The 23,469-nt window shown below is 38.4% G+C and overlaps 1 protein-coding gene across 7 annotated transcripts in view; it reads right to left on the bottom strand.

The window, feature by feature from the left end:
- The window catches only part of NRXN1 (neurexin 1), a 718,668-nt gene that overhangs the window by 88,134 nt on the left and 607,065 nt on the right, over positions 1-23,469 (bottom strand). For 4 of the 7 annotated variants that reach the window (XM_075042422.1, XM_075042424.1, XM_075042427.1 and 1 more), the window contains 2 exons: positions 9,552-9,641; positions 7,776-8,095 (listed from right to left, as the gene is read on the bottom strand). In XM_075042422.1, the coding sequence (XP_074898523.1) occupies positions 7,776-8,095; positions 9,552-9,641 (410 nt within the window). The remainder of the gene's footprint in view (positions 1-7,775; positions 8,096-9,551; positions 9,642-23,469) is intronic. The other 3 variants (XM_075042423.1, XM_075042430.1, XM_075042429.1) reach the window with 1 other exon arrangement.

Here is a 23,469-nt window from a genome sequence, read left to right as displayed (position 1 = left end):
GCAGTGCCTGTCACACCCAGGCCTTTTCAGCCATCCCAAATGCAGAAAAGTGCCTAACAGCTACGTGACTGTACGGTTATGGGTCACCAACTCTGCAACAGCCTCTCGTTCCACCTGGGTGAAACAATCCCATTTCCGTATAATCCTGATGTAATGATGTTGGGTTAGTGTGCGGGGAGGCGGTGAGGGGGAACGGCGGACGGACACAAGGTATGAGACAGGACCAAGCACCGCTTCATATGGGAAGACCCTTCCTAAGAAAGTGGTTGGAAGAAAGAGCCCATGAATAAGAGAGAAATATTTCTCCAAGAACAAATCACTGGCTCAGTTTGGGTGTGACTTTGCTTAGCAGCCATTTAGATACCATTTTAGAAATATTACAGTGCTAACGTGACATGAGCAATTTTTCGCAAGAAAAAAGAAAAGCAGTGTGCTAGGGAAAAATGCTGGTATCAAGATTACGTTTGCTCTACTTGAAAACTAAATTTCACCATATTTAAAAACTGTAATGACTCAGAATTTGAGACTGGATAAACTAATCCGGGTTAAAAAAACCACACGATAAAGCAAACTTTGTAATAAATGAGCTTGGTCATTTGGACAGAAGAGAACAACAAAATCGAAGCTGCAAGTGACCTCAGATACATTTTTCCCGAATTGAATTTAAAAAGAAACTTTGATTTGCAGCCAATTAATCAACAATTTAGACAAGTGTCTTGACGTCCTTTGGATACTAACAATGTTGTAATTTAATTTACAAACTTCTTTTTTCCCCTGTGTGTACACGCTGTAGGGGGGATTTTCAAAGCAGTGCTCAAGGTTTTAGAGAGACCCCACTGGTGCCTCTTGAAGGTAATCCACAGCAGAGCTAAAGGCAAAGCAGCCCACGCAGAAGTCGGTCTTCTCTGGACTGTAGAGTGCAGTAGGTGTGAAGTATGACTGCTGATCAGTCCAGGCATTTTTATGCCTGTAGTTTCCCGAGCAACTGGTTAAGATTTACCTTTGGTGGCCCACTGTGCTACAAACTGCCTTTATGAACCCTTCCTCTCTAACGAACGCTAACAACAACTAACAGCGAGTCTTGTCCTCCGCGTTTGACACAAAGCTCTGGTTTCAGAGGCAAAATTCTTGGTAGACTATAAAGCTAACGACAATCGCTATTATTTAGGACTTCAATGGCAAGGCTACATGCACAAAAGCTTGTATTTCTCAAGTAGCTAAGTTACGCATTAAGGACACTGTTATAGTATCTCTCTCTACATAAGTGTCTTAGGATAAGATTTTAAAAAACATTGAAGTAATACAGAAACATTAATGAGTTTGAGGGAACTTTTGAAAACCTCATCCCAAACACACATTCACTTTGTTTTTCTTTTTAATCTTTGCTTTTTAAACACAAACCAGGGCCAAACATGGCCCTGTAATATGCAGCAGAAGACCGGGATGGGCACAAGAACTCACGCAATTTGGCTTCTCTGGGAGCTTAATGTCCTTGAAATCTTTATGCCAAAGACAGATTTGACTGAATTGGTCAAGGGATTCAGTATTTATTAAGAAGGACAGACAGACAACCATGCGATCACATAAGTCATACTTGAAAACAACAAACCAATGAACCCACCCAACATGCAAGTGTGCTGAATGCTGCTTTTCTAAAGCCACCCTATCTATATAATTTCAAGACTCCAACCGAAGAGCCAGTATTCAATATGAAAATACTCTGTAGGAGAATGGGAAAGTCAGATGTGATCAGGTAGCAAATATTAAAACATAGGTAGAGAATTTTAGTGTTCACTGTATCCTATTTCAGTTTTTTAGAGATCTTACTTAAGTGTCAGTATTAACAAACAATTATGTTTTAAAATAATTAATCAAATTATCAAAGATCACCAGAAGAAACTAAAAACGCATAGTATGATATTTAAAAAAAAAAAAGGCAAAAAAGGGCATAGGTTTCATGTACCTAGCTATTTTTCCATCTACCTGCAATTAAAATGTGAGCACTTCCACAACTACATATTTGCATAGAGATCCTACTGCAAATGAGATTTATCCTTAACACTTGAATTCCCCAGTTTCTATCATCTAGCGAGCATATATGGGAGCCGAGCACTGTGATGCTGGAAGCTATGGGATTCACTTTACACTAGTGAGCATCTGTTGAGTCAAATCTTTGTGATTTACCAGACCCCTGGGAAGAGCTTTGCCTACTGGGGCCGATGAACTGTGGACTGGTTGGTGTGAAAATCCAGAGGAAAAAGCGGCAGCAGTGCAGAGGCACGGAAGGAACCCAACCCCTTTGTATAAGAGCAGGCATTGCAAACCATACAGTGGATAATTTTAAACTGAGATGGGTGGAAATCCTCTTCCTCCTATTAACTACCTTGATTTAACGATTAATGTATCTCCATAAAATATATTCATGTTTACTATCCTGTGTAAAGATTATGTACTCAAGTACCGTTCTTAAAATTGAACCCTTTCCATGGAAAACACCCCTATCTTTTTCAAATGCTTGTTTCTGTTTCGCAGGTGAAGACACTGAGCCAAGCCTGTCATTGTCCCTGCTACAATGAATACCATCTAAATCTGCTGCTTCAATACACGTAAAGAAACATACCCTTCACCTGATGTATGCCCTCCAAGGCAACTGACCAAATTTCAGCTCATCAATTTAATATGAAGTCAATTTAATTCTGCTTGACCAAAAATCAGTGCCTATTGTTCCAAAACATGCAATCACCTTACAGTATATTGCAATTGCTGTTAAGTGGCTTAGTGTTATTGATAAGAGCCCACTCTGATGAGAACAAAGAGGACTGCCAGAATCCCTTATGAAAAATAAAAAAAGCTATTCAGCACACAACTTTCAGAAATGGTTTCCAACACATGAGAGCAGAGGCTGCTTTGTGGATGGGCTGTCATAATCAAATCCTTAGAAATGGATGAGAAATGAGCGTATTCTTCTTGATTTACTATCACTTCATTTATGATTTCCAGTTAATACAGATCCACAAAGCCATGACAAAGAGACACTAAAGGCCTGATTGTGCTATCCTAATTCAAGCAAAAGCCATACTCAAAGTCCTTTTGAAGCCTTTCTGCTTCTGCCAACTCTTGCAATTTTTATTGCAAGCCTTGCAGTACTTGATGTTTTGCTTAACATTCCAGCTTCTGGAGTTATACATATAGATATAGATATATATATATAAACAATCTCCTTTATTTTCAATTTTAAGAGAAGTTTATTGCCTTCATGATTGAATACAAAAACTTGCAAATAAGACTTTTAAAAAGTGTCAAAAATAAAAAAGGAAAAGAACTTAACTGTATCATACTGCTGAATAACTTCATAAAGAGAATGATATTCTTAGACTAAATTCGTGATTTCTGAGTCCCAGTGCATACTTATGGCTCCCCAAGAGTTAGCAACACATAGCTGCATATTTTCACTTAACAGAAGTCCTTTTCTTTTAACACTTAAGGTTGAGGATTTCTTTTCATGCTCATAAAGGTATGCAAAATGTTGAGCCTCCTCCTTTCCAGTGCGGAGGGAGGAAAGGACCTCTCCCGCCATCCTCAGCTCCCGCGCCGGTGGCCATGGGCTCCCCCAAGTGCCAATGGCAAAGTGAGAAGCAAAGTAGAGGAAGCCTCTCATCAACCACCCAACCTGTGCCAATTTTGCACCAACTACCCAACTGGGACAAACTGGGTGGCCCAGTCCTTAAACTGCCTGCCCCAGAGTCTCCCGTAAGCTATGAGGTGATCCTACAGGACAGCTGTAGCTGGGGGGCTGCTCTCTGAAGAGCCTGGATCAAAAACCGGGCAGTAAACTATCCCTCCCACCATGGCTGCAAATCCGCACGTTGCTTGTTAACACGGAAACAGCACAATGCTTTCTTTATTTCCCTCTTCCTCCCACCTCCTAATTTCCTTTTTTTTTTTTTTTCCCCCTCCTTACCTGATACCTTTTGTTTATTCTGTAAGCTATTTGAGGCAGGGGCTGTCACTTCCTATGTGTTTATGCAGTGCTTTGCATGAAGGCTGACAGCTCTAGGTGCCATCAGAATCAAAGGAGGGGAACACACGACGATTTTTAAGGCGCTAAGGAAAACGAGGCATTCACCTACCATTGACATTCAATAGGATTTGAGTACCTTTCCCCCTTTGAAAAATGTACATTTACAAGTATAATAATTAAGATGTCTGTCATCACCAAAACATCCATTGTTAAAATATGACACAGCCTCCAAGTAGGGAAAACCTTCATTTAGAGCAGAGTCACTAACGAAAAGCTTTTTTTTTTTTTTTTCAGAAGCACTAAGACCTCATTTGTCTAAAATCATGCACGACAGTATTCCACAAACTTTCTGGAAGTATCATGTCTATCTTGTATCATATATTGCATTAGTTAGATATCTGCTGAGAAGCACACACTCCATCAATTTAAGCACTAACATGGTCGGTTTTTTGAAAGAACGCTTACTATAAATAGAGATTTAAATGATCTTCTTTAAGTATTGTAATCTTTAATTGAATTCAATACCTCTGCAAATGGAGCAAACAATCTCTGACTGATTAGATCATTTGCTTCTATTCTATTTCAGACATGCACTGGTTTGCAGTAATGTAAGGCTTTTTCATTAGCAATTGCTGTTCAGCTGCATATTTTCTTCACTAACCTAATTAATGCTAGAAAGGTAACTTTTCTTCTTGTGCATTACAGTATGTCAATGTAGTTGACACTCTTGCAGAGGTTATATATAAATAAAAAACAGAAAAAAATGTAAAGGACAAAAATGAAAGGGAATGCAGAAATTAAAAGCAGATTTTCCATGAGATGTTCAATGCCTTCATCTCCCAGTGACATCAGGATGGAAAGTGATTACTCAGCACCCTGCAGGACAGACCCGTGGGAGCCCTGTGGGTCACTAGCACAGAAATTATTACATGCAGGTAGATTAAGAAAACAGGAATTAATGAAGAGAAGAAATTGTGTCCTTAATTTGATTCAGTAGCTTCCTAGGTCTGAGTTTTTTACACGAGTAACATACCTGCAGACAAATTTCAGCTTTGACTTTGGGATGTTATCAATCTCTTTAAATCAAATCACAGGCCTGATTGCAAACTGCATTCTAGAGCAGACCCTGACTAATTAAGCGTATAGTCGTAATGACAACACAGACCCTACCAGGCAGGATGTTTAGACATAGCTGAAGTAAGCCACTGTGTATTGCTGATGGCAAGAAGGGCTCAGTTATACACTCAGGATGCCATGTGCTGTAATGACATTAACATTGAATGCTTTCCTCAGAAAAGTTGATTTCGAGCTCTTAGATAGAGTTTCAAATGGGCTGCATCAAGTACTCACACCAGCCAGGCTAATAGGTGAGAGAGGCTGATCGAAACCTTCACCCTCCGAACGTGCTTTGGTGAGATGCTGCCCACCTCTGGGTGCTCCTGGAGCCTGCTTGAAGCTCGTGATGGTGGGACACCAAAGAGCAAGTGCTGGCGGTATTTTGGTGTAGCTGCTTCAGCCAGGAGGGGAGGAGGGAATGGCACGGTTGCACTGAGGTCGCTCTGCTCTAAAAAAGGTGCTCTAAAAAAATTGTGTAGCTGCTCTGATCAAGGCGGTAAGGGGCACACCTTATTTCGGGCACCACAGCCTAGAAACAGAAGCTCTTTGGAAGATCGTTTTGCCTAATTGTCTGTTTTCTCTCTTCAGAAAAAATTACACCTCCCCAGAGTTGTTAGCTTAAGAAACCTTCTTCTTCCCCAAATATGACATTGGAACACCCCAAAAAGTACAATCTTAGTGGCTAAACATCCAAATAAGTGTGTTGAACATACTGGGGAATACGCCTGGAAACTGAGGCCAACTGGCAAAGCAACTATACCGGTAAACTCCCATCGCCCACAGATCAGGCAAGGTGCCAGCTGGGAATGGTCCCTGTGATATTCTTCCTCCCAAATTGTGCCTGGGAGTTACCCGAGAGAGTGGCAGAGGCCAAAAGCATGCTGGGAACTGTTAGAACAGTTTAACTTAGTTTAATTTTAATTTAGTAGCGTTAATTAGGCCCAAATTCTTCCACGCTGTGAGGATGTCCTGCACTTTTAGATACAGATCTTCCTCTGGGTAATTTTGATGAAGTCTTACATTTCATTGCTGCAAAATACTGAGATCAGCCTAGTTGGGTAATGAAGTGGGAGATACTGCTTAAAACAGAATTAATAACAAAGAAAATTTATTGCCTATTTAATAAAAACACTCTATTTTACTACAGTGATCATTAAAAGAACTGCAACCTACAGCCTGCAATGGACGCTGTTTTTTGGAGGCAGCTGGTTCCATGTATCTGTAGTTGGGGTTTAGTTGCCCTGCCCACTTTTTTTTTTTCCTTTCCTTTGGATTCTTATGCACTTTACATAAATAAGGAAAATGCATAAAACCTGTGTTTGAAAATACAAGTAAAAATGTTTTTTTAAAAGCTCACTTTTAGCTTGAATGTTCTGCTTCAGTTTATAAAATAGAAATTTTTACTTTAACTTCACTATAGTTTTCAGTCCATAGTATAAAGTGTACAAAATTCCACAGACAGAAAAGCTGAAGTGTTGAGTTTGATGCCCCGATCAAATTCAAACTGTGAGTTGAGGTTTTACACAGAAAACAGGCAACTTGACCTCAGCCTCCCAGCCTAATCAACACGTTCTCTTTCATTCTTGAGAAAATTAACCTCATTCATCATGTCGTGCTCCTGTTCCTCCCTACGGTTCGTGATGCTTTCTTTGCCCCTCGTCCTACTTCTGGATTTCGGAGCGTAGCTGTCATGGCTTGATGGCACAGTGGGCACACGAGCAAGCATGTGAACCAAGTGAACAGGGGAAAAACTTTTAGCAGTGTACCTTTTTTTTGTTTGAGGGGGTTTATAAAGACAGAATAAATATAAAAGAATCTCCCCTGCCACAGTAACGTCTTGGTAAGTTGTAGATTTTTAAAGCACAAATTCTGAATGCTGTTACTCAGGGTATCTACAACATGAAGGTACTTAATTCACTCACCTGTTTTTCCCCCTCCTTTTCCCGATAATTAAATTCCCCCACATATTATACAGACAAAACCTGAAAGCTACTAAATATATCGCTAAATTCATGAGATGCAAATAACCTCAACAAACAGTAAACAACAGCCTCTGACTTGGAGCCCGAGTCTCCCAGGGTGCAGAGTTCCCTCTGCTGCCACTGCCTCTTCTGAGGAATTCTGCCCAAGAAGATGATCAGTCGTGGGACTAGAGAAAGTGCTAATTCCCTCTTTTCCAGCCTCTTCCAACTTTTTGTCTTCACACCTCCTTCCTGTTCCCTCTTCAAACTGGATCTCTTTTCTCTGACTCATGGATAAAGTCACCACTTCATTTCATTATCTCTAATTCCAGAAAACCTGCATTCCTACACTGAAAATAATCAATCTAAGCCATCAAAGGAAGAAAGGGTATTTAAAAATATGCACCGCTATGAAGAAGGATGACAGGGCAATAAAATTCAGCATGAGAAAAATCTGAACTGGTAAGTTTGCCTAATTTAGAAGAACAGCAAAGTCCTTACTTTCCCTCTAAACGCTGATCAACATTGCATCCACGAGCCATGTACGGTACAGAACATTTATCTGCAATTCATGCATTTCTTCGACAGGAACAGTTTCATCTGCAGAGCGAATGCGATATAGGAAGCCACACTCAAAGATGGGAAAATATTTGCAAAAAGCGAGGAAGCCGACTAACCTGACCAATAGGTTCTTTTGTTGGGGTCTTTCCTCTTCTAGCGGTGCTCGTGGCCAAAGTGGTGGTTGTTTCCATGACTGACGTGGACATCTCAGACTGCATCGCTGTGGCTGTGGACTCGGTTGTCATAGAGGAAGGCACTTCACCAACAAGTCTCACATTTCCTTCTATCACGATGTTGGCATCATTTTCTGCTGCCATATTCAGAACTTTCAAGCCATTGTAGTAAAGACCAGAGAGCTGGCCTTGGAAAGGGTGGCCACGTTCCTTGCCTCCAATTTTTATGGTTGCTTGGCTATTGAAGATTGTGAGCTGACGCCCTGTGAAGATAATATTATATACATGCAAAAATGTTGACTGCGAACACTATACTCTACACGAGTGATAACAGATTGTCATGGGGTGAATAATGAGAGCAATAAACTATAAGAAAAGGATTTGACTCATAATTCATTGCTTTTTAATGAGGTGTCTATGAAATGCATAAATTTTGAGAGCATTTGCATTTTTCTTAATTTACAATGTTTGGGGATTATATTTTTTTTTTGCTAAAAGGCCAATCAAATATGTTTGCAAATGTGTTTAGTACTAAAAATGATACCCCTCTCCCTTTTACCTGAAAGCAGTGTTAAGCTTTTTGGTGTGTGTCAAGAATGCCAGGTTTCTAATTCCTTAAGATTACTTTTTCTTCAAGTCTGCCAACATTTCAAAGTTTTTCCCACGCAATACAGCATAGGGCCTATAGCTTTAAGTACGTACATGTGAGTTTACGTATGTATAGACATATACAAATATGTATATACACACAGAGAGAGTTTATATATATGCCAACAAGTCACTAGGTCAAGTGAATTTTAAAGAATATGTTATGCAGTAATCTGTCATATCTCTATGAGTGGATAAAATATCTCGTAAGTGGATCAAATATTTACATTTTTAATTAAATGTTTCCTTTTTGTATTTAAATGTTTATTTTCCTTCAACATACACACTGAAAAGAAACACATGGTTCATACTGAGTATCTCAGAGGCAGATTCAAAAATAGATGTCTGATTGGCTTTCAGCAAGGCTATCAATTAAAATAAAAGATTTTAGATGTAAAAGCGGCTTCAGAAATGATACACATACCGATGGAGAAATCATGGCACATTTCCATTAAACAGAGAAATCCTCAGCAACAGTACCACTCTCAGTAAATAGAATAGTCACTTTAGCAGATTGGTTTCTGCTCACAAAAAGCATGCACACAACTTTAAGTTCTGTTTTAATTAGTGTTTGTTCCAAAATCCCCTTAGAAGGTTGCAAACGTTAAAGGGACTTCATTTTGATTGGCAATTCATATTGCCCACTATTTAAGATACCTACAGTTTAAACAAATTTTTTTTCAGGACCATAAATGAAGATATCATGACTACATATATTTTTAGTTAATAATTTAGATGCTGGAACATGTAATATAATCTATGAATGATTTATAATTTTTGGTTAATGTTTGCTATGAGTACCTTCATAGATTGAGTTAGTGGATTATATTTAACAGTCCCTTTAACCTTAAGTTAACAGGGTAAGATTATTAAACAGCTGGTACTTCTAGAAATGTATAGAAATTATTATACAAGGTATGCAAATATTACTCTATATTTTACTTTTTTAAATTTGTTTTTAATTTAGTTTTACTGAAATTTATTTTTTATGTTTATTAGTGTTACAATGAAGTACTATTTGGTTATGTTCAAATTATTTTTTTATTTGAAGTTTTAATCAATGTTTTTTACCTTTGTCGAGTAGCCATTCATCAACTACTCGACCAAGTCGATATGGAATTCGCTGTCTAGCAATCGCCAGGCGCTCGTTATCATTGTTTCCTTTAAAGTTTAAAGAGACATTTCATTGGTTAAAATCTGTAAGGTCAAAGGTTAAAAGTTAATACTTAAAGCTTGAGCTATACAGTTGCCACATGATTTTTTGAAATTTGGAATTTTAAAAAGTGCTACCTAGAACATTTCATGGTTCAGACTTTTCATTCATTCATTTATTTTATTTTAGCAAACAAAATTATTCCTATGTTAATTGAAAATTAGAAATCTGCATTTGAGCTAGGTTATTAAACTTAAGTTATAGACAGACCCAAAAAACAAATTTAAACATCATCGAATGGCTTTACAAAAAATGATCATTGACCTCAGGGTTTTGTCTTTTTTGATGTTTCTTATTAACTAGTTAAACATGTTCAGGTGAAACAGGTTTAAGTTTTCAAAAGACATCCAACCTCTCACTCCAGGTTAGTCATTTAAAGAAGAAGAACATCACAACTCTTAATCGCCAGCTAAGGCACACTTACTTCTGCTGTCTAGTAATAGACCTGCTGTAACTTATTTCCTAATCAGAAAAAATACATTCTTCTTCACTTCATTTAAATGAATTCCAGAGATTCAAATATATGGTATAGAACAGACCAGGGTATTCACCGTTTCTACATTCTCATAGGACACGCTGACAATGTCTCGAAGGAACACCAAGGCTTTGACAAAAGTGACTTGCTGAAAGGTAGCCTGGTTCTGAAATGTGGAAGCGCTTTAAAATTTAGCAAGAGGCCATCTGTAGTGGGGTTTCATAAATTAAGAACTAACCAGAACTTGGCAATGCAAAACACAAACTTGTCATATTTGCAAACCCTATCTATTCTCAGTCTGTGCAGAGATCTTTGACTTCTTTAAATAAAACAATAGGATCAAATAAGGCTGGTACAGTCAGAAAAGTATCAGACAACGAGGAATAATTAGCAAATCCCTTTAAATATTTATTTCTAATTATAGGGTTTTGTGTTTGAATGATATAAGTGTGATCCCTCAGAAAACCATGTCTTCTACTTAAAACTTTTCTTAGGAGAACGGAAAACCTAAACGCTTCCTTCGACGTACAGGGTTTTTGTGGCAGTAGTATATTAGACCAACAATACCTTTGTCTTCCATTGTATTGGTTCATATTAGTAAAGAACCTGAGAGATAAGAAGAGCCATATGAGTACAAAGCAGTCATTCCTAATTCAGGTCCGAATCCAAAGTCAATCTTACTAGCTCAAACATGCATACTGTCTTTGACTTCAAAACCCACCAACGAACCAAGTCCTGTATCTGCAGTGGAAATGTGAGTATAGGACGCAGTAGCCCATGTAGTGCTCAGAAATACATTTTCCTGTGTTAGAAGGATCCTACTGCCAATTATCAAACCAAAGTTTTATCCAAATTCAGAAAATCAATGTTCTAGTTTGTCAGACGATTATCTCCACTATCAGCTTCACAAGCCATAACAGGCTTGCAGGGAAGAATCAGTGCCATAGCCCCTAGAAATAGCAAGAGCAACAGCTTCAGTGCCAGCACCCATGGTGGTTTTATGCAGATACTTATTCTGCAGTGACATGAACTTCTACTTTCCATGTGTCATGTCTCCCTCATTTGGTTTAGCACGGACATAGTTCACTATGCCCAAAGCTGATCTGTTTTCTTTTGAGAGAATGTCCTTTTCCTATTCACTTTCCAATATAAAATCATAAAATGGTTTGGGCTGAAAGGGACATTTGAAGATTATCTAGTCCACCCTCCCTGCCATGGACAAGGACAACTTGCACGAGATCAGGTTGCTCAAAGCCCATTCAATCTGGCCTTGAACACTTGCAATGATGGGGCATCCACAACTTCTCTGGACAACCACAGAAGTTGGTTCCACAACTTCTCTGGCCAAATATGCTATGTGAACTTCTATATGCATGTCAATATTAAAAAGTGCATGGGTATATATATATAAATATATACCCCTTTTTTTTTCATATGTACATTTTGCTCTATTCTCAACTTTCAGAAATATTCTCTGTAAAACAATATTTTACTTAAACTTTCCTTTTTCTGCCTTTCCAAGAAATGGAAAATTTAGAATAAAGGCTTTGGAACAGAACTCTTGTGACGTAAGAATACAGAATGTCTTAATTTTTTTTTTTTTTTTTTCTATTATGATCCTTAAAATTACTGATCTTCATCCTGGGCTCCTTCACTTACAACAAATGTCCTGTGACTAAATGAAAATTTGAGAAGTACAGGAAAAACATGAGAAATGTCGTGTGATCAACATGAGAACAAAGGTAAGTAGTGTGATCCTCCATGTTTCTGTTCTGGATTTGTATCTTCAATTAAAACAAAATTTTATAGATATATATACACACTCACACACCAGTGAATTGTTAATTTCTATTCCCTGACAGCCAGTTACTTTTAACACTTATGTTTAGCTTTTCAATAAGATGTTTCTACAGTTTTTATTGAGGCATTATCAGTTGATTCACTGAATAAGTGAGAGAACATCCTATTTCCAAACGGTTTCCTTAACTTAAAACAAATGAATCATGAGGTTTTGTTGCTGTTGCGTATGGGTTTGTTATCTATGTTTAATAAAAAAAAGGGGCAGCGGGTGGGATTCTTCTATGTCATTTATAAGAAAAGACTATATTGTTCAGAAGAGGTTTGCGGGCGTAATGAATCTATTAACGCAATGGGAATAAGTCTCATTCACTCATCAGATTCACCCACTGTTACTCAGTGGATGCCTTTCGTGAACAAATGCTTCCTAGACCTCAGAACCACCATATAGTCATGTCAAAATGAAACAGCGTTCACAACTGCATATGTTGGGAAGGCACTAAATTTCACGTTGTTTGTTCAACCAGTGGGTGTAAATCAGGTGTATTTGGTAGAAGGACCCTCTGCAGTCACCAGTTTGGATCTCTAACGCTATGGCATCTCTCTACTGTAATTCCATTACTAACACAGGATTTATCTTCGACAAAGTTTATTGCTGTCTCCACTTTCACTACTTGGCAGCTGCTCCAAGACAACTGTGGTGATCATGGAAACTCCTCTGTGAATTAACAGCATAAATTTGGTCTTGGCCAGCTTATACATTTCTTTGAATTATTTCATTAAAAAGTCCATGCAGTATGTACGTTTTTTGAGACTATTGCACCCTATTATAATGTGATTCTATCAATAAATTATGTTTTATACTAACTGCAGCAGTCTTGCACCAGTGGGAGCAAAATACAATTTAAAAGCAAGGAAATAACCATTTGATTTGTAAAGGTCACACAAAAAAAATAATTGCTGATTACATTAGCCCATCGCTCATCAGAGGAAAAGTGCATTTTCAAATGCATCTCAATTTGACACTATTACATTAGCTTAAATTCTTCTAGTATATAATATAAATGGAAGGACTAGGGGGAAATGGTGTGGAGCTTATCCAGATTTAGCTTCAAGGAGAACACATAGTTTTAGTAATGGTGAAACTAGTAGACACATAGGTAACTTAACTACATTTAAACAAACAAATTATATGTAGCATTGAAAAGAATGGAAACGACATTAAAAGCAACAAACATCGTATTATTACATTGTGAAAACCACACCTCTTTTCAACAACTGCTTCTTCCCAAACAGCTGGTGTGGGTCATGTACTCAGCTACAACGAATCTGGATAGCCCCACTGAATTCAGTAAAACTGTGTGCATTTACTTCATCTGGTAATCTCATTCCCCAAAGGGAAAACATAAATATCACATTTTGTTTTTCTCAGGAGTATTCAGTGCACATTTTTCACGCTTCCTTTATTTATGCTTGTTTTTACCAATATGGTGAACCACAAGGAACTTCTTCAGTAAAAACACTTCCAAGAAGGTTAATAAATATTTTCATACTCTAAATAAACCTGTGGTTTTGAGATTTTGTTTCTGTTACCCATCTGAAAGATTAAGTGCTCTGGCAGGCATGCTTTTCAACTGTAATTCATAAAAAACAACTGATATGCCTAAACTTTAATTGTAGAGAGCTATGTGACTATCCAGCATGACTCTTCCTTGTTATATGGCTGAGACTTCTCTGATTAAAAAAGCTGGGTAGAAATGATTCACTCAGGAAGTGCACCGTGACATTGTCTAACTTGATTGAATTCTAGATGGCTTCATTCTCCTGCCAAATAGATAATATTTTGTCACAACACAGTGTTAATTCTGTACGGGCAGAAAGGCTTCAAGGGAATAACAATAATTCCAAAGAATCAAGGTAAGCAGAGAGGAGCAGCAAAGGTCAAATCTTTGAGTCAGAGCTAAATCTTGTGGCAAGATTGAGAAGAAGGAGTCCAAAAAAACTTTAATCATACCTTTATATCTATAGGTCAGCTGGGACAAACCAACTATGTGAACTTCACTAATATGTATTTTATACCTCCTGATTTATTATATTGTCAGTGCTGGAGTGTAATTCTATTTTGTTCTCTGAAATAAAGGTGTCAGTTATTGATGTGAAATAGCAGCATCCTTGAAAGAGAATAAGTAAGAAGGTTGAAAATCGAGAGTCTGTGAAGAACAACCTAGACTGAGAATATTTTCTTTCAAACCAACCCTTTAACAGAATACAAATTCACCTCGTTAGTCTCAGTGATCTGCTAGGGAAATAAATAACAAAGAGATGAAACTAAGGTCTATCTCCATTAATAAATAACCCCTCTCTCCCTAGTTTTGCTCATCATGATCTTGACACTGCTATTTCTGAATCATGACTCCCCTGACACCTGCAAGAGGAAGGCAGAGACCCATATCATTCCTCCAGATGCAGTTAGGGATGAAACCTGACTGAAGAGTCAACTGCACGGCACAAGAAGAAGCCACAGCAGCTCTGTGGTACAGGGGCAAAGAGTTTCTCATGTGGCCAGGCCAGGAAACGAAAGCACAATCTTGGTTATGGCCCACAACAAAGCTCTTTCGAATCATCTGTTACTATTACTGTGCACATGCACTTGTGTGTACAAATATATATTAAAGTTGGAATAAACTGGAGATGGAAGGACTGTGGTCTAAAATTTAGACAACAGATGATTTTGCACATGCAGATTGCCTCTTCCCAGCAAGAGAGGGAGTGATATTTTAAGTGCTAACAAATGCAAGCACAAACATCTCCATAACTTGCACGTAATTTTTCATGCTGGTGTTCACACTGGCTCCATGTCTGGGCCTTACGTGGATGCTTTCAGTGTTGATGTTAACAATACAATAGATCCAGATTGTAATGTGTTTCAAATAGCCAATGCACATTCTCTAAAGCTTTATTAAGATTCAAATTTAAATAGCCTTTAACTGTCATCAAAGGAACTCAGTGGCTACGTCTACATGGCTCTGTTTCACTAAAGACCCCTTACAGAGAGGTCACTCAGGCTGGGGCTCCCCACACACATCTATGCTGCAGTCCCAGAGTATGTTCCCAGACTTTCCATGCACGATAAGAAGGGTGTGCTAGGGCATAACCTTACTTCACCTGCCCCTGTAGACCTCTAGCAAGCCTTGCTCCTAACAAACTTAGCTCCTAAATACTCTGCAGCACACGTCTTCACCTGATCCGCCTGTTACTTTCGCAAATAGCCCTACGATTACCCACAAGCATCTTGCCCTCAGCAGCCGTCAGCAAGCTTGCCTTTATGCCTGCAACCACAAGATCACCTTTTCCATCACAACACCCTGGGTCCAGGATATACAGGCACGAGACGGGGTTGCGTGGGGCAGAGGATAAGAGGTCCAGGTCCGTCCCAGGAGAGCGTTGTGTTTGTGAGGGACACCGGCACTGCTCTGATCTATATTTTTGCTGAGTACTTACAGACTTGGCTATCTGGTGTTTGATCCAGGAATGAGTTCCGAAGGGATCAGATGAAGCTGTGTGTCTTTTTCTGTTGCTAAAATATGCCAGCTCTACCTGTTACAACATGTAGGATGACGAGTTGGGAGAGATGGAGGAGGATACAGTGGTCAGCCTCGAAGACTATTGTACAAGGAGTTACATATCCAGAAGGCTGATCTGGGTCTCCTCCCATGCTCAAAGGGAAGGTGGACACACAGTTCTAGGATGCATATTTTTCCCATTGGACATCCTGAACAAACCTTACCGTCAGCTTGGTGAGAAGATAAAAGTGCCAAGAAACTCTGAAGTTAGAGAAAGAACCTGTAGCAAGTAAGTAAGAGTGCAACTCTACAATGCCTTACCTTATTCCAGAAGACCTAACCTATAAAAAAAGAAACCACCATGAGGTATGACTTCTCCAAACTTTAAAGTGTCAAACCTGGCAAGTTCATATTGAATGACCATAATATAGAGCCCTTTTCACCTTACAGGGACTCCCAGGTTCCTTATAATGAATATTAAGTATCCCAAGAGAATACTCTGCTCACAGAATGACAGACAACAGTCTTCACAGCAGAGTGAAATCTCTCATCAGTGGCTTATAATAATGCTAAGCACAAAGCAAAACTTAATTGCCTTAAAGAAGAATCCAAACACCAGACTTACTGAAAGATGTATAAGTTGATTCCCTTTCCACTGATACTACAGACCGTACCAAAACATCTTATGTTCACCTGTAAGCTCCTTGTTTCATGCTTGCACATTAAACAAACTAAACCATATTTTTACAACTTTCTACAGGATAAAACTGAGAACTCTCATTAACCTCTCAGGGAGATCTGAACCTTCACTTCAAATCAACTACCTTCCGCCCTGTTTTGTTTTTGATTATTTTTCACTGGATTAATTAGTAATTAAATGAAGAGTGTGTTCTTCCTGACTCCTACTTCCTCACTATAATGCAATATCTGTCTCGGTTTGTACAGTGTTGGATTGCTTACTTTGAGAGATTGGTGTATTATATCAAAAGCAAGCAAGAGAAGATGAAAAGCAACAAGAAGGAGATAAGAAAACATAGGACTTGTCTGATAAATTAAAGGTCATATTTTGTTATCAGGAGTTTTAAAAAGATCCTTTGTACTGCCTGTGCAGCATTTAAGGAGCTAATATTGTATGGCTGCTGCTAAAATAGGCAGGAAAATTGATAGAAATCATTAAAGAGGAAGATTAAAGTATTAAAAAAAAAGAATTGTTATAAGTCCAGTGCCATGCCCCACATCACTCCAAGAGTGACATTTTGCAGTTCTCCAAGGTAAAAGGGCTCTGAACTGTTTCTCAATCATAATGTCACAGCATTTAAGGTTACTTTTCCTATAGAAATTTAACCAGAAGTTGACTGTAAGCAGTTTCTTATTCAATAGATTTTCAACAGCTGGAAAATGGAGACTATTTCAACCCTACGGTATCTAAAATTAGCTAGGTCTGAGATAGCAACTACTGAATGCGTTCTTCTGACTTTTGCCCAGGTAGCAATCTGGATGATCTTCATTTCATGTTAGCAAAGAGCTGCTATATAGAATGTCTCTTGACAGAAATAATACTCACATTATATAAATGAACAATGGCAAGTGGAAAACACTGTGCTCAGCTCTTATTTTAAATTTCTATTGGCCTGTAACCCCATGAGTATCCAGTATTCAGGCAGAAGACATCAATAAGAAAGGATTTATTAACTATGTGCAAGCCTCCTAATTAAGTTTAATCACACTGCAAGTTCCGAGGACGGAATAGGACAAACTGTCAAAAGGTCATTGTTTATACCATTGCATTTTACTGTAGTCAGTGAAAAGCTTTGGGACGTTCTATATAATTTTTCCATATATTATTTCTGGGCCATTTGCAACATGAAAATTTACCTGAAACAATTAAAAAAAAGAAAATCTTCTGGGGTAAAATTCTGCTCTTAGTTATGTGATTTATAAGAGAAAATAGAGTTTGGCCTTCAGGTGTGATCACCAAAGCTACTGCATTTGAACTGCTCTAGCAGACTGTTTGGAGGCAATGCGGGGTGCACTGAGGATAATTTCATGCTCATTACATGGCCAGAGACATAAAAACCATAAGAAATCCAAGGCAATCAGCATCAACCCTCATCAACAGCACACAAGCTAACTTGACCGCAACTGCAAATATGAAAAACGTTGATTTCATGTTCTTTCACAAAGCATGAAAATTTAACTACCGCTATGCCCCAAAGTCCTGGACAATACAGGTGCTTTGTCACACTCGTTACATCTGCCGAGGCCGCATCAGCTCGTTCTCCTAGGGATATGCATGATTACACACAAGCCAGTGGAAGCAACAAAAGTGAGGTCATTATTTGGACAAGCCTTTGCCAAGCAGAAGAAACCAAATGCACCCATACAGATAGAAAATGGCACTTAAGAGAGAAAAATCTGTTCGGTGTCAGCAGTGCAGCAAAAAAAGTAGCCCTTGGCCAAAGCAAGCTCCAGACTTCCAGTTCCGTCTAAAAGTGGCATTTCAATTTGTGTATTTATGCCTTGCAGACATTTTACTATAAAAGAATAATCTATTTCAAATGGAAAGGTTTAAACTTGTACATACAGGGTTTTTTTAATGCTTTTGGCAAGACATAGAAACAGAAACTGTAAATAATAGAAACAGATGCTCACTGAGATAAAAGCAGAGGAGTGCTTTAGGACTGCAGAACTATAATGAGCAGTCCAACACGCAACAGCATAATGGCTGTGGGTAGACTCCCAGCAGTGATTTAGTTTTATCTGTTAAAAGGTGAAATAATCCGATTCCCTAATTATGCATTAAAAAAAAGCTTCACTAATATTTTCCATTTAAAACAATCTGTGATATGTAGCACATCACTATAACTTTTTATGAAATACAGCTCATTTTTTAAAAATCTGCTAAGTGTTTCCAATTAGCTAAGTATTTTCCCCTTGTGATTCTATGTCCAAAACTCTTCTATAGTTTCCTTCTTTTATGATTTGGGAAGTTCTCAAGGGTGGGAAAGGATGGTTACCCTATTTATCACTTTCCCGAAATCTGTGCTTCATGACTTCTCATATTCTCCGTGTAAAAATGGGAGAAAGGCTGAATAAAGCGCTCGTGAGGGGGGATAGGTGTGAGGAAGGCTGTCAGTGTCGTCACCAACCACTCTTATGGAAAGTCCATTTCAGTGCACCCTATTGTGCAAAAGCCCTTAAAGACACACTGAACGACAACCACAGAAGCAACTCTTGAGTGCCTTGCTAGATCATGGCCTGAAATGGCCTTTGAAGCTAGAGATCTCTTCTTGGATGTCTTCAGAGGACAGCTGGTGTCAAGGTAGCCTTCGGCAACTAGAAGAGAAAGCCACCGACTCCAATGACAGAACTAACATACGGATCTGACCTGCACCAGATAAATTAAGATATCCCAATTCTTTAAGGTCTTGCCCAGAACACACTTTCATACGAGGAGCTGCTCCGTTTTAAAGTTAACAAGGCCACATTTTAGGTGGACAATGCAAAGCTGGCAGCTAACTTTTGTGTAGGTCTAAATTTATTGGCTTGATTTTCAGAGTTAATCTGAGTTGAAACACCAGAATGAAAAAACAATCAATATTGAACTATTTAAGCGTATATGAATTTGCAAGGAAATATGTAATTGCTAGTCAACTGTCAATATGTTTAATTTTTCATTTTCGTTTACAAAAATCCTTTCGCTGATGCAATATCCAAAAAGTAGACTCAACTTCTACTTTGAGACACTTATGAAATGTTAAATGGGGAAAAGAACAACTTTTCAAAGAAAACAGCTCTGCTAGCACAATTTACACATCCACTTTTTCTCAGGAAACCACTTGACCTTTTAAAAACATACTGAAATCCACTATGTTGAAGAAATTAGATAAAGACATTATCATCTTTCCAGCTTTATGAATTCTAGTAGCTTCTCTAACACAAAGCACTAATGCATTATTATTAAAATATAATGCAATACGCTATTTAAATTATTTTTATTTTTAAATGATGGTACTGAGAACGATGAAGCATTAAATAAACATCTAATTCTAAGTAGATAACACACTAACGGGTAAAACATGCAGATGGCTTACTAATAAAATATTAATGCATTCCACTTTAATAAGCATATTTTCAAGATAAAGTTCAGGATTCTTAAGAAGGACGGACTACATTCCATCAATCCATTGTCCACCATCACCCGTGAAAGTACTGCCATAGGATCAATAGCTTAGATGGGAAAAGGAGACTGCCTACCGTTCTTGCTTTTTCAAATATACGCATGGGTTTGCCACTGCTTCTAAAGTAGAACACTAGAACTTATAAACAAACTTTCATGGCTAAGGCTGTAGTAAATCCAATTAAGATTAAAATATATCTAACTGCCAGGATGGATTGTTACCATCAGTAAAGCAGAAGGCTAAAACACGTTTCTGACAAAGATGGGAGTAACATCCTGTTTTGTTTTCCGCACAGAACACCCATGGTGCTCACGTCCACAGAGCAATGGCAGATAAGGAAAGTGTACAAACAGCAGATTAGTTTTGACAGACTCTTGCAACATGGCTCATCTCTCCAGCTCAGCTGGAAAAGCTGTATGCAGGCTTACTCCATAGAATGCTCTTTAACTAAAGTCAGCTACTGGAAAAAATATATGTAACAAACTGTGAGATATCAGATAGAATGGCTAAGCAAGCGGCTAACTAACAATCATTTTCCTTGCTACCAGGATTTATGGATATATAAATATACAAAGCTGAGAAAGAGAAAGATAAATGATACATTAGGATTGGGGTAATATTTTCAGTATTCTCTTTCTGCTCTACTGCAAGCACATTCTCACTTTAATGCAATAGGACTGACATGTTTAAGGCATTGTAGAGCTGCTGTTTGGCACAGTAATGTTTCTGGATATAGTAATTATACCTGGAAACATTCCTTTTTCTGGTCCGACTTGGTTAATTCCTGGGAAGGTATAGTTATAACTGCATTACTAAAACAATGTTACCATAGCTTTATTCTTACATTGATAATACACTCCCAATATAGACATAGGCATAACCTGATCTGCATATTGCAGGATACAACTATTGACTCCCTTAATCCTGTATTCAGCCATAAAACTATTCTTTGGTTAATTCATAACTTGTAACAGGCTCAGACAGGTCTTCCAGGAAAACATCTTCTAATGTGATGATACACAGTAGAGGAAAATCCCTCAGCAGTGAATTCCAAGGCTCACAGTTGAAATCATGTGCTCTATTTCTTGCATGAATTTCTTAGTTCTGGTTACGGCTTTCTAGGAACAGCTAAAGAGCACTGCAAGAATCTAGTGTTTTCTCTCCCTAAAAGCACTTCTGCTGTAATCAAGTCACTGCATAGTTTTTTTTCTGACACTCTAAATCAGTTGAGATAGCACCTCTTTTGGGCTCTTCTTACACGTGCACCAATTTCTTTTTTCCATAGAACCACAGACCCCAGGTACAGACTTTGGTACCTGTTCCAGAGCTGGTTTCAAAGTGCTGTAAAGGATGGTAAAATCCTCCCCAGTTCTTACTTTTTAGCCTTTTGTGCCCACAAAGCGATTTCCATAAACTCCTTTGTCACAGCAACACATGATGTTTCATACGGAGCAACCTGGAAGATGAGACCCCCACAAGTGACTTCTCAGAATTATACATTTCCAGGACATTGTTTACATCGCCATAACCTTCACTCCTTTCTCTTAGACCCATACCTTGGCATTTAGCACTGCTACAGTGCTTTCCGCAACTTTCTTTAAATCCTCCTGGCTTCCCAAGCAATCATGTTCACACACCACATTTGCCCTGCCCTCACTATTATTTACCACTTTTTTTTTGTCTTTATAACAGGCACACGTCATCAGCAATGACTTTATGCAGACTTCCAGGCCACTTATAAAAGTGGTAGATATTTTTGAGCCCAGTACAGAACCCCACTGGACATGTTTCCAGGCAATGAAAGCTCCTTGCTGATAACCATTTGTTGAATGCAATATTGAGTTTATTAGCTCAAGCTGACTAATGAAAAATTAACTATATTCCCTGCTCATCACTTTTATGAAGAGTATCCATCTGCTTTGGGACTGACAATGAGATGTTTGGCTGTGATATGCAGGCTCCCCAGTCACTGCAACACTGAACACTGCAGTGCTGCACCTCTGCGGACAGTAATTTGGCTCAAAAAGGATGATTTGTACACACAGGATACCTATGAGCACCGGAGAAATTAAAGAAGGGAAGAGGAACCCTGAAACTGAGCCTGAAGTTTGTATTTTAGTTCAGACAAAAACACATATGCATTTGCATGAGAGAGAACTAAAGGACTGGGACCCTAAAGTGGGATGCTCAAGAAGCCTTTGGTTGAAAATTGCTGTGCTCTGAAATGAGAGCATATTTTCAAGACTTAGCCCTATAACCAGCTACAGTTAAACTTTGAGTACCGTTTGTTCTTTTGAAAAGGGCATACTTATTCTCTTCACCCAATTTTGAAACTGTAATTTTAAAATTTTAAACCAGTAGTCTATTAATGCCCATCAGTTCCGTAAAACAGAAAAATCAAAATTGTCTTTATATATACTTAACCCTGACAATATTGTGTTTCATTCAATTTTTTAATGTCCACTAAACTCGATGCTGCACCAGAAAGGCCATTTAACTCCTTAGAAATAGTCCATTGAGGAAAATAAACCATTCACGTCTCAATTAAACCAATTTGTAAAAGCATAATTTCACTGCCTTTAATTCAGCTAACTTCTGCTTGTAAGGGGTTGAAATCAGGATGTCGTTCACAACGTTTTGTGCTTCTGATACAGCGATGGATGTTCAATTTCTGCTTCAAATTTATCTGAAACAGTGTATACTACAGAATCTGACTCTTGTGAAGCTCATAAGGGTTCTAGGTTCTATAAATCATACAAGCTTTTCAGTCTTTTTCTGGCAGGTAGGATAGACTGCAAAAAAGACCCTCTGGTTTAGCTACACCTTCTAGCGTAAATGTAGCTCTTTGAACTCTCCTGGAACACTATGAACAAACTTTTAAATGTGTGATACAATACAACAGTCCTGCAGAATTGGTTACAACCAAGTTGCCGTTAATCTCAAATCCAAAGTATTAAAGAAAAAGTTATTTTGAAAGTGTAGACACTGCAGTTTCAAGATGGTTTTTTTTTTTACCCAACAGTGCTTAAGACTGCAGAAAGCTAACCATGCCGCAGGATGAAGGGACGGGTGTACATCTTCTCTCCTGTGTTCACACGGTACAAAGGGGAGAAAGAGAGTCTAAAGGATTTACATACTCATATGTTCAAGACAACAATGATTTGTGTCCTCCTGGATACCTGGTTAGGGTGGTTCAATCTCTTGAAAATATATCTAGGGCAGAGCAGGTTGCCGTTTTCCCTGCTCAGTATGAATGATAGTGACTGCTTCTGAATTAGTTAGTTTAATGGAAGTTCTTATCCTGAAGACATAAAGTACTATTCTTCTGTCACACCTCACAACACCAGTAAAATATATCTGAGGACACATGCACAAATATGCCCCAAATAAAAAAAATACCTCATCTTCTGAAAGCACCTAAAACACAATAGCACTGCAGAGAAATTAATTTTGTTTTCCATATGATAGATTGTCTGGTTGGAAGGCTCAACACCGCATTGATTTGTTCTGTCCTGAGAAAGGCTCCCATTTCAGACTGACTTCAGGGTTGCCCCAGAAGCTAATGGAAACAAACTGCATCGCAGAAGGAACACACGGCAGAAGGACACTATCGCGTTCTTCTCTTGCATGCTCTGTCAGCCACCAGGAACATTAATACCAGTCTTAGAGCAATCCCGTGTGTACGCCCATCAAGAAAGGCATCTCAAGTGAGGGGCACGGTCACAACCGTACCGACTTAAGTGTTACACAAAAGTAATTT

Source organism: Buteo buteo, chromosome 12 (assembly GCF_964188355.1).
Source record: "Buteo buteo chromosome 12, bButBut1.hap1.1, whole genome shotgun sequence".
Taxonomy (NCBI): domain Eukaryota; kingdom Metazoa; phylum Chordata; class Aves; order Accipitriformes; family Accipitridae; genus Buteo; species Buteo buteo.
This window is presented reverse-complemented; position numbering and strand designations above follow the sequence as displayed.